General features: G+C 52.4%; 1 protein-coding gene across 1 annotated transcript in view; it reads right to left on the bottom strand.

Annotated features, from left to right (window-relative positions):
• The window catches only part of WNT7B (Wnt family member 7B), a 96213-nt gene that overhangs the window by 13699 nt on the left and 64079 nt on the right, over window positions 1-18435 (bottom strand). The window contains exon 3 of the mRNA XM_020977484.2: window positions 4541-4812. Coding sequence (XP_020833143.1) covers window positions 4541-4812 — 272 coding nt within the window. The remainder of the gene's footprint in view (window positions 1-4540; window positions 4813-18435) is intronic.

Below are 18435 nucleotides of genomic sequence, written 5' to 3'. Positions count from 1 at the left end.
CTCTTTCTCTCTCTCCTTCTCTTTACTTCTCTCTGTCACTCTCTCCTCTTTCGTTCTCTCTGTCTCTCTCTCTCTGTCTCTCTCTCTCTCTCTCTCTCTCTCTCTCTCTCTCTCTCTCTCTTTCTCTCTCTCCTTCTCTTTACTTCTCTCTGTCACTCTCTCCTCTTTCGTTCTCTCTGTCTCTCTCTCTCTGTCTCTCTGTCTGTCTCTCTCTCTCTCTCTCTCTCTCTCTCTCTCTCTCTCTCTCTCTCTCTCTCTCTCCTCTCTCCTCTCTCCTCTCTCCTCTCCCCCACTCCCCATCTTTAGATCCACATTACCAGCAAGCAGGAAACCCGGCAGATAAAAGTGATTGGCCAGCCCCAGGCCGAACCAGGAGCCCAGCCCAGCTGCGCTTGGGTGAGTAGCTTGGGCAAGACTTTCCCCATGAAGTGATCACAGGCTCCAAGAATGTCCAGTGCTTTTTTCCATAGCTTTCATGACAAGGGCCCAGAGAGGTGGCACCCACTTGAGCCTGAAGCATTTAGGGGCATTTGGCCTCGGGCTCCTTCTAATCATACCACGGCCATAAACTGGCCCCTCCCTCCCTGGCCTCAGTTCCCTCATCTGTAAAAGGAAGGGCTTGGACTCATTCAATGTCCCTCACAGCTTGAATCCCATGATCCAAAGCATCTTCATTCAGCTTGACCAACATTTATTCACTGCCCGGCTTAGTGGGGAAAGAGCCTGCCTTGGAGTCATTTATTAAGCACCTACTATGTGCCAGGCACTGTGCTAAGTGCTGGGGTCACAAAAAGAGGCACAGCCCCTGCCCTCAAGGAGCTCAGAGTCACACTATGATTGATCAGTCCAGCTTTCTTGTGAGAGATGGGGCACCCAGAGAAGCTAAGGGGGTAGTGACTCTGGTGCCAGAAGCTTCCCCCTGCTGGATGCCCTGGCTCACAAGGAAGAGAAGGCCAGTGGTCTCAGGAATGGGCCAACCTAAGCAGTGATTCCCTGACACATATTGATGAAGGATAGAACACAGTGCCCCATGCTAGAGGAGGTCTGGGTTTCCCCAGGATTTCTAAAGCACCTACTATGCTAAGAATTATGCCAGGTCCTGAGGCCACCAATACAATAAGTGAAACATTCTCTGTAAGAATGAGTGATTGATGCTTACATGGGGGCCCCAAACCCCCAAGGACAGGATTGTGGAGAGGGGTAAGGATAGGGGAACAGAGAACTCTGGGGAGGAGACAGGGCTGGCCAGAGGCCAGAAGGAGGGCCCTGGTGTCCTCTGCCCTTGGCCCTCCTCAGACCACACCTAGACTGTCATCTTCATCTACCTCCAGAAGTCCAGTCCCTGTCACTGAAGGCTGCAGGGTATCTGAGAGGGGTTTCCTTTCCAGTTACAAGTTGGAGCTGAGCTCCTTCCATCTTTGGGACTCTTTGTTGGTCTCCCTATTCAGGACAGAGGGGATTGTGGCCTCTTCAATTCCCTCTACCTCTGGCACCAAAGTTTCTGACAAGAAAGTGGGATGGATCCTCTTAGCTTCTCCTGTGGTTACTCTAATCAGGGGTTGGAGGGAATTTTTCAACCCCTAAGGCAGATTTCAGACTGCTTTGTCAGATCCTAGGGTGATTGAGGGGCAGCCAGGTAGTGCTGATAGAGCTCTGGGTCTTGAGTCAGGAAAACCTGAATTCAAATCTGGTCTTGGAAATTTATTAGCTGTGTGACCCTGGACAAATCATTTCATCCTGTTTGCCTCATTTTACTCATCTGTAAAATGAGCTGAAGAAGGAAACAGCAAACCACTCCAGTATCTTTGCCAAGAAAACCCCAAATGGGGTCAGGAAGAGGCGGACACGACTGAAAACTGACTGAAGAACTAAAGAATGATCAGATCAGAGATTTCACCCTGGAAGGGACCTTTAAAGATGACCTTATCCAACCCCCTCATTTTACAGATGAGAAAACTGAGACCCAGAGAGGCGAAGGTACTGGACAATTCACTGGGATTTTAGGGAATGAGGCAATGTCTGTTTGAACCCTTCCTAACTTCTACCCCATTGTTCTTGGCCACTAACAACTTCCCAGCCTCTCCCAGGCCAAAAGCTTCTTTTCAGTCAAAGGTAAATTCTAATGAGTTGGTAAGAGGTGGCTGGGGAGAGGGAATTGACACTTGGTGCCATAATGAAAAGAACCTTGGACTTGAGTCAGAAGACATGCCTACTCGTCCTACCTCTCATCCTGCGTGTTTCAGGGAAGGCAGCTGAGAGTAAACCTTCATTCTACTCAAGTCAAACCCTGGGGAGCAGAGTTCCTTCTGCCTTCCAGAAGAGCAGGACAGCCCCAAGGGAAGCCCAGCTCCTGAAGCCTCTCCCTGCCTCTGCTGCCAATCCATGACTCTCCTGGGCTGCCCTGCCTGAAGGTGTACACAGAAGGTTGGATGAGAATCCATCAGACGAGGACAGCTGAGCCTGCAGAGGTGGGCTCCAGTTAGGTAGAGGCAGCTGCAGAGTATTCAGGCCACCTCGTTGAGGGAAGTGGACAGGATGCAGTTGGCATCCTTCCTCTGCCACCTACTACCTGCATGACCTAGCATCTTCCATCCCTTGGCCTGTTTCCTCATCTGTAAAATAAGGCAGTTGGACAAAATACCCTGTGCCTTGGGAGGCCCCTTCCACCTCTGAGGTACTATACCCTGACCGGCTCTCTCTCCTGAAATTCAGCTAAGACCAATGGGACTGATAGAATGGGTATTATGGAAAGAAGAAAGTCAGGGTGGAGCCTGGGGCACAGGGAAGAGGGCTGACCTGGGTGAGGCACCCCCAGTGGGGGAATGAAGCCCCAGGGGCCTGGTATGAGCAGAAAGCACCAGAGGGTAGAGGGATGAAGAAAAGAGTCAATACTGCCAAGCTGATACCTGAGAGAGAGGGAAGAGGATGAGCACCTACATGTGCAAACATATTTATAGGAGCTCTTCTTAAAAGGGTGCCCATCAATGGGGCATGGGTAACTAAAGGGGTGCCCATCAACAGGGCATGGGTAACTAAAGGGGCGCCCATCAACAGGGCACGGGTAACTAAAGGGGTGTCTGTCAGTGGGGTGTGGGTAAACCAATTTTGTATAGGAATGTGATGGAATATTGTTGTGCACCAAGAAATGGCCACAGGTGTGGTTTCAGGGGAACCTCGGATTGGTAGAAGCTGATGCACAGAGAGGTGAGCAGAGCCAGGAGAGCAATTTGCATAATAACAGCAACAATGTATATAAGAACAGTATACACAGTAACAATGTCAGCAGTAACACAACAATGTTGCAAAGTGAATAACTCTGGGAGAGATAGGAGCTGCCAGAGGCCCCATGATGACATGTGCCACACAGCAGGGCAGCTGGGAGCACTGCAAGGCGCTCTAGACCCAGTGCGCACAATAAGGTGGCCAGTTTAGGTGGCAGCCAACAGGAGGATTGGTTTTTGTTGACTTCAGATATTTTTACCCCCATTTCGGTTGGGGTGGAGGGAGATAGGAGAAAATGAATGCTTGTAAATTGAAAAAACAATCAAATTTAACTAAAAAGAAAAACAGATTGAAGGCGGGACCAGGCCTCCTGAAGGCTGGCAAAGGACCGTACAAGGGTTTTCAGCACGTGCCGTGCTGGTATAGCCCAGCAGGCGCTGAGGAAGCCCCTTACTAGGTGTCAGTGTCCATGAGAGGAGGAGGAGACACAAAACCGAGAAACCATGGGAAGGAGCTGGCCCTTTGTTGGGAGGGGCTGGACTGTCAGGTCTGCTGCTGCTGCTGAGAAATCTGAGCTCCGGCTCTGCCCCACAGCACTCCATGAGACCCCCATGGCCACCAAGCCAGAGTCACAGCCACAGGGATCATGGGAGCATTAAGGACCCACTGATAGTATTTAGCTTTCACGCCTCAGTGACAGCAGGACAAGGATAACGGTGAGCATTTTACAGAAGAGGCAACTGAGGGTATCCTAGAGAGGACACAGGCCCTACGAGGCTCAGGGTGGGAAGGGGAGTGAGTCAGTGGCTCAGCTGGAGTTTTACTGCCCTGCCTGGTCCCAGGCCACACGACAAGTTAGAGGCAAAGCAGGCCCTGAACTCTGGTCTCCTGATTCCCTAGTCCTCTCTATCCCTCAGATTGTGCACCTTCTGTGCCTCCATAAATCATCCCCCATTACAGCTGTAAGAGCATCCTCTCACCCACTTAATCTTGTGGCATAAAGGGGAGATGAGATGATCTCTTTAGCTGAGAGGTCAGCGAACTAAGAAATGGGAGTGGCCTCAGAACAGGGGATGTTACAGCTGGGAGGGAGCTTAGAACAGAGGATGTCAGAGCTGGGAGGAGCCTGAGAACAGGGGATATCAGAGCTGGGAGGGGCCCAAGAACAGGGGATGTCAGGGCTGGGAGGGGCCTCAGAATGGAGAATGTCAGAGCTAGGAGGGGCCTGAGAACAGGGGATGTCAGGGCTGGGAGGCCCCCTCCCGGGCCCCCAGGACCCGCTCCCTCCCCAGCCCCACGGCCTCCCCATGAGGATCACCTTTCTTCCGGCCTCGTTGTTATGCAGGTTCATCAGGCGCCTGGCGTTCTTCTTGATCTCGCGGGCATCAACGAAGCGCCTGGAGAACTCGATGCCGTAGCGGACATCGGCCGAGCAGCCGCCCCACTTCCAGCCCTCCTCCTGGTTGTAGTAGCCTTGCTTCTCCCTGTCACAGCCGCAGTTGCTTAGGTTGCCCTGGCTGCAGGCCGCGGTGACCGCGTGGGCCACTCCAGCAGCTGTGATTGCATAAGTGAAGGCAGCTTCCCGACTCCCTGCAAGGAGGAGGAAGAAAGGGATGAGGCCAGGCCACTGGCAACTCGGGTCCTCCGACATGCACCAGCTTAGAACCCTCCCATTCAGGTTCTAGCTCTGCGTCTATTGGGGAGACCTAGAACGCGTCACTGCCCTATGCTGGGACCTTGAAGTCTAAGACCCCTTTGCCATTGGCCCTTCTGAGGATCCTCCCAGTTGAACAGCCCATGCCCTGCATCCCCAGGTCACTCCCAGCTCAAATGTTCTAAATTCCATTACTCTGTCTGCACACAGGTCAGGTCACATGTTGCATTCTGAGCCTCTCCCTCCCTTGTCACCACCTCCTCCTGGCTCCCCTGGCCTCCTTCAGGGCCCAGGGTGAATCTTCCCATCTGCACGAAGCCTTTCCTCATTCCCTTCCTTGGGAGGGCCTGCCCACTGGTGATTATCTCCTCGAGGTCCTGTCCAGAGCTGGTCTGTGCCTGGCAGTTTGCATAGTGGTGCCCGATAGACTATGAGCTCCTGGAGGGCAGGGGCTGGCTTTTGTCTTTCTTTGTATCCCTTGTCAATCAATCAATCAACATTTTAAAAAACATTTACGTGCCTTAAAAGCCAGGGACGGGGCTAGGCCCTTCACAGACACACCCATTTGATCCTCACAGCAACCCGAGGAGGTAGGTGCTATTATCACCCTCATTTTACAGGCAAGGAAACTGAGGCAGACAGTGGTGAAGTGACTTGCCAGGGTCACCCAGCTAGTGAGGTTGTGTCTCAGGCCAGAAGTGAACTCAGGTCCTCCTGACTCCAGGCCCAGTACTCTATCCACTGCATGCCAACGTCTTAGTCTTTCATTATTGAAGAAAAGGGCAGGGTGAGGGAGGGGGAACATTTTCAGGGAAGCTTTGGAGGTGTCAGGACACTGAAGGTCCTCTCACTGCTGTTCACTAGGGCCCTCTTGAGAAATTAAAAGGGGGCAGTGAGAGGCCCAGTGGGCAGCATGCTGAGCAGCCAGCCTGCTTCCTAATGCATCTTCCATTCAATGCCTTCTAACAGACTGTTGCCTCCCTCCCCCTCCCCTCCCTACACTAGATGAGGAAGTGGAAGAGGAGAAGCCCTTGTGGGTAGGGACAGTTGGGGTTTGTCTTTTAATCCCTAGGCTGATCCTGGTACTGAGTGTAGGGGCTGGACTGGATTTGCCAGGCTGAGTTTGGAACTCAGTACATACAGATGGAATAACAGGGTTGCCTCAGTCCAGGCCTGACGGGGCAGAGACAGGTCTGAGTCCAGTACGGCAGAGATGCAGGGGAGATTAGACAGTCAGGGGCCTCAGCAGAGGCTCCATCCAGCATCCAGCTTCTGCTTGAGTTTTGAAGAAATGGAAAGGGGCAGGGGGGGAATGGATGCTTTTCCAGGTACTGAAGGTGACCGAAACCTAATGCATGGAGGTGAGACAGGGTAGCAGGAAGCCTGGAGTAAGAGCCAGGGCCCCAGTTTGAGGGGAGCCTGGAGTTGGTAAATTGGGTGGTTAGTCAGAACCAAATTGTGGGTGGCTTCAAAAGGCATGCTGTGTTTGTATAGATCCATCCAATGACCTGTGTTTGGAAAGTGCCTACTCTGGGCTGGACACTGGGCTAGGCACTGATGCTACAGTGCCCATGCAATGGCCTCTGCCCTCACAGAGCTTCCATTCTATCCCAGGAAGATTTACATTTTATCTGGTAAGTCATTAGGAGCCATTGGAGGCCTTAGAGGGAGAGACTCTGACATTCCTGGGACAAGAAACAAAACTCAGACCTGTCCTCTGTCTTTCATTTGAACTTCAAATTCTCATGGGGGCATAGATTCAAAGCTGGAAGGGACCTCGCAGGTCCTCAAGGTCAAGCACCAATAAGGAAACTGAGGCAGACAGAGGTTAAGTGACTTGCCCAGGATCACACAGCTAGAAAGTGTCTGAGGTGAGCTGTGAACACAGGTCTTCCAGACATTCTGTTTTTACTCCACTGTCCTCTGTTCCAAACTTTCCTGTTACTGTAGAAGGCAACGCTTTCCTCCCAGACCCCAGACTCACAACCTAGAAGTCAGCCTGGAATCCTCACTATCTCTCAGCCCATATCTAAGCTGTGGCCCAGGCCTGTAGACTGACTTCATGACATATCTTGGATATGCTCCTTCTCTCCTCAGACAGCCCCCACCCTAGGGCAGACCCTCATCTCCTCAGGTCTGGGGTGGGGGGGGTCTGCCTGCCTCTAGCCTCTCTCTGCTCTAGGCTATTGTCCCTCAGCCACCAAAGGATTGTCCTAAAGCACAGGTCTGACTGTGTCACACCCCTTCCCACTCAGTAAACTTCACTGGCTCCCTATTGCCTCAGGAAAAAATACAAAATTCTCCACTTGGCATTGGAAGCCCTTCACAACCAGCCCCCACCTGCCTTTCCAGTCTTCTCACACCTTCCTCTCCAACACCGGCTCTTCCATCCAGTGGCCCCTGCCCCTCCATCCCTGTCCTAGGTGTTCTCTCTGGCTGTCCCCCGTGCCTGGAGGTCTCGCCATCCTCTGCTCCCACTACTGACCTCCCAGGCTTCCTTTAGGTCCCAACTCCAATCCCCCCTTGTACAGAAAGCCTTCCCCAGCCCCTCCTACTTTCAGGGCTTTCTCTCTGTTAATTATTTCCTACTTACTCTGTGTAGAGCTTGTTTTGTAAGGATCTGTTTGCATGCTATCTCCCCCACTGCATCGTGTCCTCAAGGGCAGGGACTTTTGCCTTTCTTTGTCCCCTGGTGCCTGGCACACAGTAGGTGCTTCATGAATACTTACTGACTGACTGGCTCCCAATCCAGTGCCCTGGGCACCTGCCTGTGATGGGTCAGATTGATAGGCAAGGAGCTAGGGAACATCTAGCTGAACTAGATAGAACATGGTTCCTGCCTTCATGGAGTCATGGGATTGGATGACTGAGAAGTGGAAGAGACCTCAGGCTCATCTTGTTCCAGGTCATGGGGCCAGTGATAACAGAGTTAGAATTGGGAGGGGAATATATGAGTGTATGTATGTATTTATGTAATATGGAGGAGACAGAGGGAAAGAGAAAGAGAGACAGAGATAGAAAGCATGGATGGGTGGTGTACCTGCCTCTAAATCAGGCCATGGGGACCCAAGGGGAAGATTAGGCAAATTAAACTTCATTTAATTTAATTGATGTGGGACCACCAGGACAGCAGAGCTGTAAATTATTCTTGGGAGAAACTATCTCAGCCTGGCAGAAATAGTCCACAAAATCAAGGTGGTAGAGAATCGTGGTCAACACAGAGCCCTGGGCTGCGGCTTGGTTTCCCCCTCAGATCCACATGACCTCTGTGAGCCTCCATCTTTCCTTTCGTGAAATGAAAACATTGGATTAGATGGTCTGTCCAGCCTCTCCCACCTCTGCCATCCCCTGTTCTCAGCTCCTGTTCTGTGCTCTAAAAGCCTTTTCATTCTTAGACCCTATGCCTCCCCTAGCTCTTCCTCACAGTAGCCCCCTTTAGGAGTTAGGGCCTCTTTGCACCGCAGCCAAGGTTTGAAGACTGCCCCTTGACTGACCTTCAGATTTTCAGGAATCATGATTCCTGTATCATCAGATCCCAGGTGGAAAGCTCATCTAGGGCTAACCCCTGAACTTTACAGATGAGGAAAGAGGCCAGGTCAGCCAGCCCATGGACAAAGCCAAGATTTGAACTCAGGCCCCAGACTCCCAACCCAGCAAGTTGTCACTCCTGGATTCCATCCTTTGAAGGGCTTCTTCTCACAATAATCCAGGCCATCCTCAGGAGCTCTTTACAAAGCACTTTCACACCTGGGTTCTCATTGATTCCTCACAAGAATCAGGATAAAGAGCCCAGGATGTCCTGCTGAAGGACCTGGGTTCGAATCCTGACTGTACTACCTACTAGCTGTTTGATTTTGAGCAAATCGACCTCTTCATCCCCAGGCTGCAGCTCCCTCCTCTGTCAGCAGACGCGATTAGACTAGACCGTCTCCAAGGTCCCTGCCCACCCTGAACCTCCAAGGGGTTCCATGACTTGTCTAGAATCCTACATGTACTTAAAGGCCAGGGGCAGGATTTTGAATACAGAGGTGAAGAGTCAGCTAGGCAGTTCAGTGGATGGGTTGTTGGGCCTGGAGTCAGGAAGACCTGAGTTCCAATCTGGCCTCCAACTCTGACTGTGTGACCCCAGGCAAATCACTTAGCCTCTGACTGCCTCAGTTTCCTCAACTGTAAAACAGACATAATAATAGCACCAATATTTTGAGGATCAAATGAGCTAATGTGTAAAGTACTAGGAACAGTGCCTGGCACATAGTAGACACTCAATAAATGCTTGGTTTTTTCCCTCCCTCCCTTCTTCCATCCCCCCTCTCCTTTCCTCCCTCCCTCCTTCCCTTCCTCCCTCTCTTCCTCCCTTTTTTCCTTCATCCCTCCCTCACTCAGCTCCTTCCACCCTCAATCAAAGCAGATAACCAGGAGGGGGACACATGGGCTTAGGCTTGAAGGATTCTAACAGCTCCAGAGGAGGAGAAGAAGGGGGCACATTCATTCCAGGCACTGCCCCCCAGGGGTGCAGCGTAGGGATATGAACAGCTAATTAGTCTGAGCTTGTAAAGGAGAGAAGAGTCTCTCTACCCAAGGGAACATCTAGTCCCCCTGCCCCCCCATCTCTAAGGCTGGGTCAGGCCTGAGCCTTGACCCCTTGGGTCCTGGACCCCTTAGATTATGGGCTCCTCTGTCTGCCTGACTGCCTTACTGAGCTCCTCACTCCATCCTTCTGGGAGCTCCAAATTGATTTTTAAAATGACTTATTTATCAATCCCCTATATGTGCAGGGCCCTGCTCTGGGGAGATCAGGATAGAGAAGGGGGTGAACTGTGTCCTGGAAGGGCTGGAAGTGACCCATGGTATCATGAGGGTGGGAGGGGGAGCCACAGTAAGATGGGGCAGGGGGAGAGAAAGAGAGACACATGGAGACAGAATCAGGGAGGGAGAAGGAGATAGAAAGATGGATGAGGAGACAAAGACAGATGGAGGAGAGAGAGAGAGAGAGAGAGAGAGAGAGAGAGAGAGAGAGAGAGAGAGAGAGAGAGAGAGAGAGAGATGGATGACAAAAGGACAGACAAATAGAAATATATACACATGTATAAGTAGAGAAACAGGGAATGCTAAGGGAGGCTTCTATAAGTCAGGGACTGGGAGGAGGCAGGTGGGCAGAGGATTCTCAATGGGAATGAGATGAGGCAGACAGTGGCCTGCCTTTATGACTCCCAGCCTGGCAGGCTGTTGTGGGAAGATACTTTGTAATCCTCAGCAACTACTGCAGAGGAGTTACTACTACTACTACTACTACTACTACTACTACTACTACTACTACTACTACTACTACTACTACTACTACTACTACTACTGTACTCCTTCTGCTGCTGCTACTTCTCCTGCTACTATTGCTGCTGCTGCTGGTACTTTGACTACTGTTAATTACTATGTTTCATCCTTAACTTAAGTTTTCCCCTCCACACCCTCCTTTGACTTCACCAAAGCAGCTAAATGATATAATGCCATTGGTCAGGGATTCAGGACGACCTGAATGCTAATCCAATAATAACAATAACACCAAATATATAAATAAATAAATGCTCTACAAAATTTTTCTCATTTGATCCTCAATATGACCCTTCAAGGTGAGTGCTATTATTATGCCCATTTTACAGTTGAGAAAACTGAGGTAGATAGAAGCTCAGGGGCCCAGGGTCACACAGCTTAGTGTCTGAGCCTGAATTGGAGCCTAGGGCTTCCGGACTCAGTGCTCTACACGCTGGATTGCTGACATGACCTAAGACATGTCACTGACCTGATCTCAACCTCCATTTCCCCATCTGTAAAGTAGGGAGAAGCATCATAAGGAGGCCTCCTTCCCAGGGCTGTTCTCAGGCTCAAATGAGGTACTCTATTCCACCTAAAGCCCCAAAGAAATGGGAGAGATTGTTTTTATTATTCATGGAAAGCTTCTTAGGGCACATCTAGGAAGGCACCGAGTTTCTCTCGTGTCTTTGTGCCTGCTTGAATTAGGCTTGTAATGAATGTGTGTTGGCTTGGGCTGGAAAGCCGGGCCAGTGTGGAGAATGGCAGCTGAGCACCCTGGAGATCCTGGGGAGGGCGGGCTGAGGAAAGCACCTGGGAAAGTCTGCTTTTCCAGCTCCACTTACTATTGGATATCAGCTGATCTGATCCCTTCATTTGACAGACAGGAAAACCAAGGCACAGGAGGCTAAGAGCCCTGACCTCATTCACCCAGAGGGGCTTGACCCCAGCTGCTGGGCTTCCAGCCCCTGTCCCTGCCTGCCCTGTGCCCTGAGCGGATCCCAGGCAGCCTTTTTATAGTCTCATGGTGTCATGGAGATGGGGCACAAGTTCCTACAGGGAGCGGAGAGGAGGCCTCTGGGCCAGCTGCCCTGATTAAGCTTGAGTCAGTGTCTCCATCATAAGCCCTCCTATTATGTGATTATAAATAAGGGATCATAAAAAGTCACACCACGTTCAAACACGCCAGGCCTCCGGTCAGCTCCCGAGTCATTTGTTTTTAATTAGTTGGGTGCATTCAAACCACACCAGCCATGGGGAGCTCCAGGGATCCTGGAGCCACAGAATGTCAGGGCTGGGAGGGACCTTAGCACAGGGAACAGCAGAGCTGGGAGGGCCTCAGAAAAAAGACTTTCAGAGGTAGGAGGGGCCTCAGAACAGGGAAGGTCAGAGCTGGGAGGAATCTTAGAACAGGGAATGTTGGAACTGGGAGGGACCTCAGAACAGGGAAAGTCAGAACTGAGAAGAATCTTAGGACAGAGAATGTCAGAACTGGGAGGGATCAGGGCAGTTAGGTGACCCAATGGATAGAGCTCCGGCCTTGGAGTCAGGAGGGCCAGAGTTCAAACTGGGCCTCAGACACTTGATACTTACTAGCTGTGTGACCCTGGGCAAGTCACTTAACCCCAATGGCCTCACCAAAAAGCAAAAAACAAACAAAAAAAGCCTGAGAGGGACCTCAGAACAGGAAATGGCAGAACTGAGAGAAACTTTAGAACAGGGGATATCAGAGCTGGGAGGGGCCTCAGAATAGGGCATGTTAGATGGGGGGGGGCTTAGCATGGGGAATTCCAGAGCTGGGAAGGCCCTTGGTGCCCCCAAAACCAAGTTAACAGCAGAGCTGGGTCTTAAAGGCAGGTCCTCTGGCTCCCAGCCAGGGCTGGCTTTCCTCTCCCTGACCATGCTGAGCCTCATCTCCAGACAGTCCAAGTCCATGCTGAGCCTCTCCCCAATCAAGGAGGCTCTTACAAAGAATTACATCCTCAGCCATAAGCAGCATAGCTACCCTCCTGACGAAGCCATTTCTGGGTCTCTGCACTGAGTCCAAGCTGAGCTGTGGAGACCAGCTGCAGCAGACAGTGGAGTGGGCAGGGTCTCTTCTCCGGCCCTTCCCCACAGCAGGCAGCAGCTGCCTTGGTCTCCCAATCAGCCTCCTTGGCTTCAGCCTCTCCCCTCAAGAGCTGACTCTAGAATATTGGGGGTGAGGCCTCATTGGAGGGGGAGGAGCCTTGGCCAGCCTCATGTGAATCCTTGCTCTGCCACTTACTGGATCTGTGCTTTTGTGACCTTCCCCTCCTCAAGCCTCAGTGCCCTCATCCTTGAAATGCAAACAACCATACCTACATGCTTCACCTACTAGGGCTGTGACAAAGAAAGTGCTTTCTAAACCTCTAAGAGCTAGAGAAGTGGGAGCTGTAATTTAATCACTCAGCTAACATTATTAAGCACCTACTGTTTGCCAGGTCCTGTGCTAAGCTCTCGGGATTAAAAGACAGAAACCAAAGGAGAGAAGGGGGTTGCATTCCCTGACCTGTACCCACCTTCTGGCCTGTGCTCATGCACATGTGAGCTCTCTCAGGCTGGGATTCTCAGTGAGCCCTCACTGAGATACCATCACAATTTGGGGGTAGGATTGTTAGGCCAGTAAATGTATGGCACACTGCTGACCTCCCAATTTGGAGCAGCCTCATCGGGGGGCACTCAGTGTGTAGAGTGCCTTTACTCTCCTTGGAATGCCTGCCATCTCTCCCTGGGCCACGCATGGGTGCTGCTGGGGGTCATTTGAGCTATCTCACACCTTGGGAGCAGGGAACTGGTGGGGCCTAGGAGAGCCACAGCCTCCTTTTGAAGAGTAGGAAGCTGAGGCCCAGAGAGGGTGGCAAGGTCATACCGCCAGGTTCTCTGGATCTGGGCTTTGATGCAATCATTCACGAGCCAGGTGCTCAAGAAGACTGATCCTCATCCCTTAATGTGGTCTGTCTCCTGAGGGGATGAGCCCTCCCAGGGCCTTTTGTGACCCCTCCTGAGAACTCCAAGTCTTCTGTTTTTCTTCACAGGTGGGAAAACTGACTCAAAGAAAGTCACTGATTGAGGAACTACCCTAGGAAAGGAAGGGCAGGAATTGTAATTTCTATTTTACAAGTGGAGAAACTGAGGCCAAGAGGAGGTATGGAGAATGAAAAGTGGCCTGGATTTGGGGGCCCAGGCCATGGGTAGGAGCCTCAACTTTGCTTCTCTTTCCTCCTTCCCCCTCCCAATCTAAGCTCCTGTGGTATCCTGGCCAGGGAGACAGTGCTGGTGCTGAGCCCTGCCTGGGGCTCCAGGCACAGGGCTTCCTCCACTAAATTCTCTGGGTCTGGGGGCTCTGCATGCAAGGGCTTCTTCAAAACACAATCCCAGCTGCCAGAGGTCTGAGGGGAGGGGGGCTCAGAAAGAGCCAGATCCTGGGAGAGCAGCCTGGCTTTCCAGGAGGATTCCTCGAGAGCTCCAGAGACTTAGAAGCTGCTCAAAGCTGCCCAGTTTATGGCCAGAGAGTGAGGCCCAGCCTCATAACCTCTCAGGTTCACCTGCTGAGAGAGCATTACTAGCTAAGCTCTGAATGCCAGGTTGGAGGAGGCCAGCTCTGCTGGGGGTGGGGGGAGGGGAACAGCAGCTGGGGCCCAGAATACAAGGGGATGGGCATGAGCTCAGCCAGAGCTCCTCCAAACTTGGCTGGAGTCACCATGGGACCCTGGGTGAGGCCCTTCCCCACCTCAAGCTTCACAGTTTTCAGCCACACTTAACAGAGGGCTGATAAATAACCCCTGGGCCTGGCAGGACTGGTAAGGAGTCAGGGACTGACCTAAGTCACGGTGTCAGAGCATGAGCTTAGAACACGACATGTCAAAGCTGAGAAAGGCTGTAAAACATAGGTCAGGCTTGGAAGAGGCCCTTGCCACCCCTTACTCCGTCCCTTCCCAGAGGGACCAGATTCGGGTTTGTAATTTGCCACTTGCTCCCAGAGCAGCTGACCCTGTGAGAGGAGGCACAGGGGAAGGAGTAAGACCCTAATGGTGGAATTTCAGGCATCGGCAGGTAAGAGGGACACAAGCCTCCACCTCCATACTCTCCAGCTTGCTCACTCCTGAAACTCTCTCCCTGTGACTCAGCACACACAGGTGTCCCAGGGGCCAGGGTCTGTTCGCAGGCTGCCCCGGGCATCAGGTGGGGGTTGGGGCATGAATGCTACTATCCCAAGCCAAGGTGGGCAGGGCATCCGCACGTGCTCTGGGCTGCCTGGAGCTGGGAGGCAGCTCCAGACTTGACGGGGATGACTCAGTGTTTATGAAGCAGTTACTACTGGAGGAAAGGCTGCTCAGGAATGAGACCCATTAGGAAGGCTCATGGGAAGAGCCAGGCCTGTGGATTAAGTGTGACTGGGGCCATCCTCAGGCCAGCCCTCACTCGACCTGCTTGCTATGTGACCTTGGCCAACGCAGACCTCTCTCTGTGCCTTGGTTCCCCCATGACGAGCTTGGATGAGAGGTCCTGGGGTTCCCTCCCAGCTCCGAACCTTCTGATGCTCTGTTTTGGAGGGCCATCAGAGGCCTCAGAGCAGCCCTGCAGCTCTACTCTGTTTCTCTGGGTCTATACAGGATCACAGGGAGCAGCCTTCTCTTTCAGCTCCCCCTTCTACAGCCTTGCAACCCTCCCTAGTTCCAGGTGCTTCTGGGTAGAAGGGGCCAGGAATCTAGGAGTTGGCCACAAATGTCCTCTTGTCTGTCCATCCAAAGAGGACTTAATTCATCTGCCACTTCTGGGCTTATAACCTTGGGCAAGTCACCCAACTTCCCCATCTGTCAAATGGGGGTGATAATTCTGACCCTGACTCCCTCTCGGGCTGTTGCTGAGGTTTGTTGACTGCCTGACTGACTGCCTGCTCCCTCTGTGTTCATGGGCAGGGTCCTTCTCAGCTCAGAGCGTCAGTTCACGTGAGTGTAACGTGCCTGGTGATGTCAAAGGGGCCTCCCAGCCCTGACATTCTAAGCTTCTCAGAATCCCTGGCACCTAATTTGTCTCTTGATTTCTGCATGGAATTATAAGCAACCATAAAGGTTGGGTCAAGAAAACAGAGAGGGAGAGAGCCACTTTGAAGTGCAGATGGCTTCTGGTCAGAATTCCAAATGAGCAGAAGCAGTCCCCCAGCACAGAGCACCACCCCCCAGCCAGCAGCAGACTCAGTGGGGGCACAGCCTGGCCAGCCTTGCCCAGCCCATCCTGCTCCACATGAGCTGGCAAGATTAGTGTCTCCTATGCTCGGTCATGTTTGCAGCAGCCACATGACGGACACAGCCCAGGGTACCCCATGGGGGAAGGGCAGGAAAGTCGGCAGGGCCCCCTCTCTTCTGGATGGGGGAGAGGGAAGAGGCTGGCTGCCTGCAGAGCCCCTCCCCCTCCTCTGGCAGCTCCAGAGGGAGCTCCAGCTGGGCTGGGTTCTGCCAGACTCCCTCAGCAGGTCAGCCACTGTTAGCAGCCATGGAGCTTCCCAAGTCAGCCTCTAATGAGGCTAGGAGTTCCTCCATTAGGAGGCCAATGAAGGGCCTGTAGGACTTCAAATGCCCAGGCAAGCCGAGCACTAATGGGGGCCATAGCCTGGTGCTGGGTTCAAGTTCTGATCACAAGCAGTATGGAAAGAAGCCAGTTTGGAAGCTTCAGGATTGCAGTTGGAATTTTGGCTAGAAAAATTCATCCCTATGTTACCTTGGCCAAGTCACTGCCCTCTCTGTCTAGATTTCATCAAGTTTGAAATGAAGTGCTGAGTGCCCTCACATTTCTGATTCCTTTTATCCTGAGCCTGAGCCCTGACCCAGGTCACAGTCTAGCCTTGACCTAACTCATATCCGGAGCCTGGATGCTGGAAGGGACACCCCTGGCCTCCAGTCCAATGCCTCCCTGAGCAGAAATCCTCTCTGTCACTTCCCCAACAATGAGTACTCCAGCCTTCCTGGGAAGACCTCCAGTGACAGGGAGCTCACTACTTCCACTTTGGGACAGCTCCTTAACATTGAGTCCTGAATCTTTGCCCCCTTTGCTCCTGATCTTTCCTCTGGGGCCAAACAAAGCAAAGCAGATCTTTTTTCTACCCATCAATCCTTCCAGTACTTGGAGACTGCACCCATCTCCCCTCCATGCTCCTCGTGCCAAGCCAAGCCAGGCCTGATCTTCTCCAGGGCCCCACGAGCAGCATCATGTTTGGAGACCTGGCCCTAGGATTCCACTGATGTGGGGGATTTCAAATCAGTGGGGAAGCTCCTTCTACAAATACAAGTCAGCACCTCACTGAGTCTTCTAGCCCCAGAGAATTCTTGGGAGGTTTGCTCAGGGTCAGTGCTGGAGGAGGCCTGGAACTGGGCTTCCTGATTGTGAGACCAGTGCCACAGCCCCTAGCCAACACTGCCTCCCAGTAACAACAACAGCTTACACAAATACAGCACCTGACCCCTCCTTGAGTGCTCTGGTCTCTGGCTTCCTCACCATTCCGGTCCCCCTGTCTAGGCCCTACCTACAATGGGCTGCCCACATCTGCATCTTGTGCTCCAATATGGTCTGGCTGGGACAGAGGATGTTGAGATGATGACTTCGTTACCCCCACTGCCATTCTGGCAGCCTGAAACCCCTTTCATCAGACCCTCTCATCTGACAGAAGAAAAAACTGAGGCCCAGAGAGGGATACGCTTTGCTTAATGTTGCCCTGCAAGTAGGCTGAGGCAGGCTGGGGACTATGTCCTGGGTCTCCTGATTCCCATTCTGCTGCTGTCCCACTGTTGCACCTGCCCTCCCCAGCAGGCCCAAGCACCAGCAATCATTAATCAGGCTGGGCCTCACAGAAGGGACTGTTGTGAAAGTCCTGATCACTTACAGCCCAATGTCAGAGCCTGGAGAGTCTCAGAGCCTACCTTGGACATCTAAGTGAGGGATTTCTAGGTCTGAAGCCCTGCTCCCCACCCCTATCCTGATGTCTGAGTCACTCATTCCCATTCAGGCCATGGCATCTGCCTGGCAGCAGGGAGAGGCAACAGAGTCTTCGGCTCCACTGAGCTCTGTATCCTATTGTCCTGGCTGATGGGGCAGGAATTGGGATATCTGTCTGAGAGGAGAGAAGGTTTAGGGGGGCCATGATCACATGGTGAGGGAAAAACACTCTGGACTTGTACTCATCAGCAGAGATCTGCCAGGGAATCTAGTCCCTTGCTACCTTTGTGCCCCATGATTGGGTCCCTTCCCTACTCCAAGCCTCAGTTTCCTCTTCTGTAAAATGGCCAAATAAGAATGCTGGACTAATCTTGTCCAACAGCCTCTGCTGTAGGTCTCACTTGGATCACGTACTGGGAAGCCCCTTGGTCCCTCTCTTGGGCTCTGTGACCATGCCCCCTTGCCCAAGGCCTAGTGCCTGCTCTAGTGACATTTGATAAATTCACAGAATTGGGTCTCTTCTCTCAGAAGAGACTGGAAAGGTTCATTTGATCCAGCTTCCACTTTGGGGAGGAGGGGGTTGGGACACTTACCCAAGGTCACACAGCTAACCAGTGTAACCACAGGGGTTAGAACCCCAGGCTCCTGGCTGGATTAGGCCTTACCTTGCATCTAAAACCTGGCCAAAGTTTCCAGGTGGTCCCTAATGCGGCAATCAGGCTTTAGTGAGTCGGGGGGATCCCCCATCAGCCACAGTCCAGACAGGAAACCAGAGACAGTGGGTGGCCAAGGTGGATGGGGAAGAGGCCTCAGGAGCTGGGACTCCCAGCCAGTGCTGGGGCTCGAGGCCGCCTTTGGGCCCCACATGAGCAGAGGAGCAGAGCGGGGCTGAGGAGCCGACATCACCCACTGGCTTCTCCACCTCTCCACAGAAGTGCCCCCAAGCAGCCTGGCACAGGGTTTTCCCAAACCCACAGGGCATGGAAAGTTTACCCCACCCACAGCCTTTACATCGATCAGGCCGCCCATGTCCCAAACTCCAAAGCCTGGCTCTTCTCCTCTGGCTCAGAACCTGAGACCTGGCAGGGACTTTGTGGAGCTGATTCAAGCCCCTCACTTTACCAACAGGGAAACTAAGGCCCAGAAAGGGCAAGGGCCTTGCCCTAGGTCACACAGCTGATAGTTGTAGAGCTGGGCCTCAAAGCTCTGGACTATAGGTTAAGAAACAAGGCATTAGTGATTATGGGCCAAATGATGGAGAGAGATGATGGTGCTTACAGTCCAAGGGACAATAGATTCATGGT

The sequence above is a fragment of the Phascolarctos cinereus genome, unplaced genomic scaffold (assembly GCF_003287225.1).
Source record: "Phascolarctos cinereus isolate Bilbo 61053 unplaced genomic scaffold, phaCin_HiC Scaffold_1;HRSCAF=81, whole genome shotgun sequence".
Taxonomy (NCBI): Eukaryota; Metazoa; Chordata; class Mammalia; order Diprotodontia; family Phascolarctidae; genus Phascolarctos; species Phascolarctos cinereus.
This window is presented reverse-complemented; position numbering and strand designations above follow the sequence as displayed.